Source organism: Crocodylus porosus, unplaced genomic scaffold, assembly GCF_001723895.1.
Source record: "Crocodylus porosus isolate Cpor-Errol unplaced genomic scaffold, CroPor_comp1, whole genome shotgun sequence".
Taxonomy (NCBI): domain Eukaryota; kingdom Metazoa; phylum Chordata; order Crocodylia; family Crocodylidae; genus Crocodylus; species Crocodylus porosus.
In genome coordinates this window covers 22,711,712-22,717,896 of record NW_017728948.1, presented here as the reverse complement: position 1 = coordinate 22,717,896, position 6,185 = coordinate 22,711,712, and the positions used below count along the sequence as shown (strand labels likewise).

At 41.1% G+C, this 6,185-nt stretch overlaps 1 protein-coding gene across 2 annotated transcripts in view; it reads right to left on the bottom strand.

Annotated features, from left to right (window-relative positions):
* Positions 1–6,185, bottom strand: part of EVC2 (EvC ciliary complex subunit 2) — a 175,676-nt gene that overhangs the window by 68,459 nt on the left and 101,032 nt on the right. For both annotated transcript variants that reach the window (XM_019553168.1, XM_019553167.1), the window contains exons 10-11: positions 3,906–4,145; positions 2,283–2,458 (exon numbers count right to left, since the gene is read on the bottom strand). In XM_019553168.1, the coding sequence (XP_019408713.1) occupies positions 2,283–2,458; positions 3,906–4,145 (416 nt within the window). The remainder of the gene's footprint in view (positions 1–2,282; positions 2,459–3,905; positions 4,146–6,185) is intronic.

Below are 6,185 nucleotides of genomic sequence, written 5' to 3'. Positions count from 1 at the left end.
GGCAGCAGACTGCAGAGCCCAGCACACAGTGGGCAGCCTGCATCCGCCTCTGACTCAAATCGGCGGGGGGGGGGCAGATGCCCCCCATACCTCCCCTGGGTTGCGTGCAGTGGCAGGAACCCCCCCTGTGTTCCTGGAAAGGCCAGGCTGCCCTGAGAAGGGCCTGGGCAGTGGGAGGGGCCACATCTTTCTGTTCTAGCCCTGCTGGGAGGACAGGGCAGGCAAGCCCAAGGGGAGAAAACCTCTATGCAAAAATCCAGGGAGGCACATGTCCCCCATGCCTCCCCCAGGCATAGGCAGGTCCCAGAGGCCACTACCACTACCAGTACCCCAGGATCATCATTAGCAGGGAAGCAAAAGCTGTGGTTTTAAACTTGGTACCACTTTTGTCTCACAGCTGGTAGACAAAATGGGGCTAGGTGGGGGGGCAGGTCCAGGAGCGTTGCACCACACCTCTGCAGGTGGACAGGTGGTGGCACTGGGGGGGAATGGGGGCTATGACCACCCCAAAATTCATTTTAGCTCCCCCATAGCCACCCCTCCCAATGCCACAGCCCACCTAAAGAGGTGCGGTGCTCCTGACCCGGCCCTGTGCATCTTTCCAACCACAGGGACACAGCAGCGCAGCAGTGGGTAAGTCTAACAGGGGCTGGGTGGGGAGCCAGACAAACCTGTGAGCAGCTCAAAGTGTGGGGGGAATGAAAGAGGGCTGCCTCAGAGTGATCAAGAGTGGGGGAGGTACTGTGAGGTGTAAATGTGTGTCTGGGTGTGCATATGTCTGGTTCTCAAATGTGTGTCTGTGTGTATGTGTGCATCCATGTGTGTGTATGTGTATGGGCATGCATCCGTGTGTGTGTGTGCATACGTGCGTATTGGTGTTTTTGTCTATGTGTGTGTCCATGTATGAAAGATGTGCTGGTTGGTACTTAAGGCTGTATTGTTTTAAATTGGTGGTATGCAATCTGTGAGACTTTGAGAACCACTGCTATTGCAGACATGACTCACAAAGAAACAACGACTGCAATAGGAGGCTACCTAGAAAGAACAGCAGAGAAAGGTTACAAAAGAAATTATTTAGCCCTAAAGAAATTAAGCTTCTAAGAAGTAGTATTAGTTTTGTGCTGGTAACATTAAACAGAAAATTGTGTTTTGTGGTACATACTAGATTTTCCTTAAGTTTCTAAACGCTCTGCTTTTTTATTTTTCAGTTCAAGAAAATTTCAGGAAGGAAATAAACAATTTAAATAGTGATTCATCTACATACTCTTGTTATGATGCTGAAAGACTTGCAGCACATTCATCTATTTTATATTTGTATCTAAGATATATGACACCCAGATGGCTAGCAAATGGCACCCATACAGATATTTAAAACGTATAAAGATGCAAGCATAGGATCAACAGTAACACTGGTAATTTGCTTTCCTGTCCACTGGCACATTCTACTTTCCTGGCATATTTTTCAGTAATTTCTTTGCATGCCAATGTAACAGATGTTAGGGTCCTCTTGGTGCCAGCTAGAGTTATCTCCAAAACTGGTTCATATTGTCATGTAATTTTAAAGTACTCATTTCTCCAGCAGAGTCAACATTCCTCATTCTCCATATTGCCTATCAGGATTTCTACAACATCCTCAAATACAATATTTGAATCAGCCTAGAGTCAATATGCTGTAAAATAACATCCCTAGAGAATTAAATGAATATTTGTCTGTAATTTATTTCCAGTTGTATTTCCTATTTTATCCAACATTTATTCTTTAATATTCCCAGCAACGTGGTTTGTTTGCTAGTAAAGATCCTTAGCAATTACATTATTTATAAGTTCAGTCAACTGCGGGGATAATCTTTCCTTTGGAAAACTTTTATGCATGCCAATTAAAGGTATTGCTACTAAGGAGAAGATTTTCATGTATTTAGGCCCCTGTCCAAAGTATTTCCATTTACTTCCCTAGCACACTCACATATGTGAGCACTATTTGCATGAATAAAGGATGTATAATGAGGAGCAAGCTCTATAGTATGACTTCCACAGAACTCTATGGCAGCAGAATTTGGAAAGCGGTTAGTAGTTTGATCTTCTGAATAACAAATACAGCCACTACTAAATATTCTACTAAAGCTAATTTTTCAAACAATACACCTTCTGGGCAGACCTTTCAACTCTATTTCTTAACCACTGTTAGGCAAAATAGATGAAAAGATTTTTGAAGATTACTACATGCCATTTAGCACTCTCAGTAATGGTGATTCCTAGAAGAGTTAAGATAGGGACATAGTTACCTTTCCATTTTATTAATGAGATTTGCTATCTGGCTTGCCGCTGTGTTCAAGAGGGAAGAGGACTGTGAATGCCATAACTGTATATTATTTATTAGGTACTGCCTGTAAGCAAATCTTTTACTCAGATGATATTTCTTGTTAGCCTGCAAGAAATCCATTAGTTCTTCAATGTTCCCCTATAGAAAAGAATGAGAACAAACGTATCAAATTAGAAGCTATGGTCATTTTAAGTAACATCTGCAGGTGTCATTTAGAGCCGGTTTGTGTGTTAATAGAACTAAGTTAAATGGTCTTTACAAATGAAAAACATAGAATTTATTTACCAGTTAATGAAAGTATTTTAAATCAGATGACTATGCCACATTATTATAATTAAACCAATAAAACAAAACAGAATCCTGATCCTCTGGCCTGAAAACACATCGTACTTACTGAGCAGCATTTGCTACTGGCTTAAAGTGCACGTGAATATATGCACAAGTTTTGAGTGAAGCTGTAAGTGCATGTTTAAGGACTTTGCTGAATCAGTGCCCAGGGATCTGAAACCGTGCTAAGGAGAATGTGTATTCATGACAAGGCCCTTTGCTTACTGCAATCAAACCATTTTACTTTAGGATTAAGGGTAACATTTTCAAAAGTGCCTAAGTGACTTAGCTACCTCAGGGTCAGCCACTACAGCTGAAAGTAGTGGCACCCAACCTTTCCCCCCTGCAGGCTGACTTCCAGATTCATCTATGAGCTGGGTCCAGCTAGTGGGCCAGATCTGGTGTGAGGGGTGGGCATGGCTAGGGTCCAGCCAGCTGCCCAGCAACGGCCCCGCAGCAACAGCCCAGCTGCTCAACAACAGCCCCAGAGGAAATGGCAAGTTTTCCTGTTCGTGGCCTGGGCCCAGTCATACAACAATGGCCTAATGTTAAACTAATGCAAGAGTCATAAAAGTAACGGTTTAACAAAGAAGAAACCTTATAAATCAAAACTGAAGCTAAAAACGAGATCCTGATCATAGGCTTTAATTAAGGGTATGGAGATACAGACATTTTGTAGCAGCTTTGAAAGGGGAGGGGGAGTAAAGCCAATCCAACTTGTTTCATCAAGCATCAAATACAAGGTGATGTAGGTCACTTTAGCGCTACAACATCTTGAACATGTAATGATTACAGTGTAACAGCTGCTGCATTATCCAGAGCCCCTGCTTCCCATCCCCCAAATCTCCCTTGTTGCCACTTAAGCCTGTTAACTTTTTCTCCTCCCAGACACAGAGAAGAGTTGATCATCATCCTCTTTATAAGCATCCTTCACCTATTTGAAGACTGTTATCAAATTCTCCCTCAGGAGATCTTTCTCTAGACCAAATAATCCCAGTTCATCCAACCCTTCCTTGTAAATCCTGTCTCCTAGACTTCTCTTATGCAGGCGTATTCATACATTGCTTGTGTAGCATTACGAATTAACAAAATTATGATACTGTTCTTTTGTAATTTTTCCCTATGACAATGTTATAAATATGGTCACACAGCCTTACAGAACTCTAAAAGTAAAGATACTGGTACAAACATTTCATGAACTATTACTCGGAAGTTATTCTCTGTCAGGAGGTTAAGAGTGCAATTTTTATGCTCTTACCTGTACCTCAGAGTAATCATGCACTAATGCTTTAGCTGCTTCTAATTTCAGTTCTCCCGTGAAAATAGCATTTTTTATCTGTGCAAAAAAGATATTATGAAGCTCAGTTCTCTGGGAAACAGCCAGCTGTCTGTAAGCCTTAGCAAAGTATTCTTCCTGCTTTACCAAAAGTAGCCTCTTCATATGAATCTGTTCAAGTTTATGCAGTTTATCCAGAAGACTTTTGTATTCTATAGCAGACTATGGAGAGTATCAAAAACAATCATTAATCATTACGTGTTCAAAGTGTTTTAAAATGCTTATACTTGCATAAGCTGTTTGTAATCTTAATTATAACATTGCTTGCATGCTATAGTTACTGCTGCATATGATTTGAAATGAACAGCATTTTTTTGCAATATGTTAATGCTAAAGTTAATTTTTAATTTCAATTTTTCATGGAAAAGCCAGTGTCAAGACAGGATTACTCAGTTACCCAAAACAAAAACAATTGCACCGTATTCAAGAAACAACCCAAATCATATTCCCATGGCATACTTAAGACTTTGTGGAACTGAAGAAATACACTTTACACGTGGCAAAATAATTATTTCTAACATGTGGCAAGAGATTCAACATTGATATAATATAAATGAAATTTATTTTTTAGGCTACATTAATTCAGAAATTATATAAAAATTGAATACAGCCATATTAATCAGGATGGGAAAAGGCAACACACACAATTCACATACAGTATAAATTATTTGGAATTAGAAAAACAACTTTACTGCAATTTTAAGAGGTATTTACTGAAACAATGAACCATACTTTATCAGATTATGTTTCTATTATTTAATCTGAAAGCATTAGTTTAGAATTATAGTAATGGATCAGAACTAAACATTAATTAGCTTAAAAGCTTCTTTATGTGGCAGGCAGTAAACACAATTTTAGTTTCAGACTGAAGACGACTTAAAATCAAAATACATATGGCCTACAGTGCAAAAAAATTCTTTTCTGTGACAATAAAATTTGCTTTTCAGATCAGTGCTTTTCAACATGTTCATCAATGATTTGGATTTGGGTGTTAAAAGTATATGGGCAAAGTTTACAGATGACACCAAATTATGGAGTAGGTCATGCTTGAGGACAGGCTGGGGATACAGGCTGACCCGGACAGGCTTGCAAGATGGGAGGATCATAATCCGATGATGTTTAACATGGAGAAATGTAAAGTGCTCCAGCTGGGGAGGAATAATCTGCAACACACTTAGAGGCTCAGCACTGCTACGCTTAGCAGCACCAGAACTGAAAGAGACCTGGGGATTATGATAGACCAAAGAATGAACATGAGTCACCAATGCCATGCCATAGCTGGCAGAGCAAATCAAACACTGGCATGCATCTACTGAGGCATCTCAAGCAAGACTAAGGTTGTCATCCTCCTGCTCTACTCGGCCTTGGTGAGACCACGTCTGGAGTACCGCGTCCAGTTCTGGGTGCCGCACTTCAGGAAGGATGTGGAGAAGCTTACGAGAATCCGAAGGAAGGCCGCACACATCCTTAGAGGTCTGGAGAGGAGGTCATAAAAGGACAAACTGAAAGGCATAGGACTGTTCAGCCTGAAGAAAAGAAGACTTAGAGGAGACCTGGTGGCAGCCTATGAGTATATGAGGGGCATACATCACGGCCTGGGGGAGTATCTGTTCACCAAGGCACCCCAGAAACAAAGGACAAACACTGATTGAAAATTGCTTCAGATTCGACAAAAGGAAAAACTTCTTTGAGATTTGAGTGCCCAGGGTGGAACAGACTCCCTCCAAAGGTGGTATAGTCACTTACCCTGGAAATCTTAAAAAATGTCTTGACATGCAACCTGCTGAGGTCATCCGACCCCAGCAGTCTTTCCTGCCCAAATACAGGGGAGCAGGACCCAATGATCTCATGAGGTCCCTTCCAGCCCCTAACATCTATGAATTTACAGATCCATAAATAAAGGCTATAGTTACACTGGTTATATTGATTACACTGTAGATTTCAAACTCTTAGTCCAGCACGGTAGTCCTCTACACTGTAAAAAATGCAGATTAAACTGAAAGAAGTGATGAGACTAAAATGAATACAGATTTCACAAAAGCCACTGTTTAAGTAAAATGAAGGCCCCCTCTTTTCATAGATTTCATAGACATCAGGGCTGGAAGGGACCTCGGGAGATCATCGAATCCAGTCCCCTGACCAAAGGCCAGGAAGTCAGCTGGGGTCATAGGATCCCAGCAAGATAAGCATCCAATTTACTCT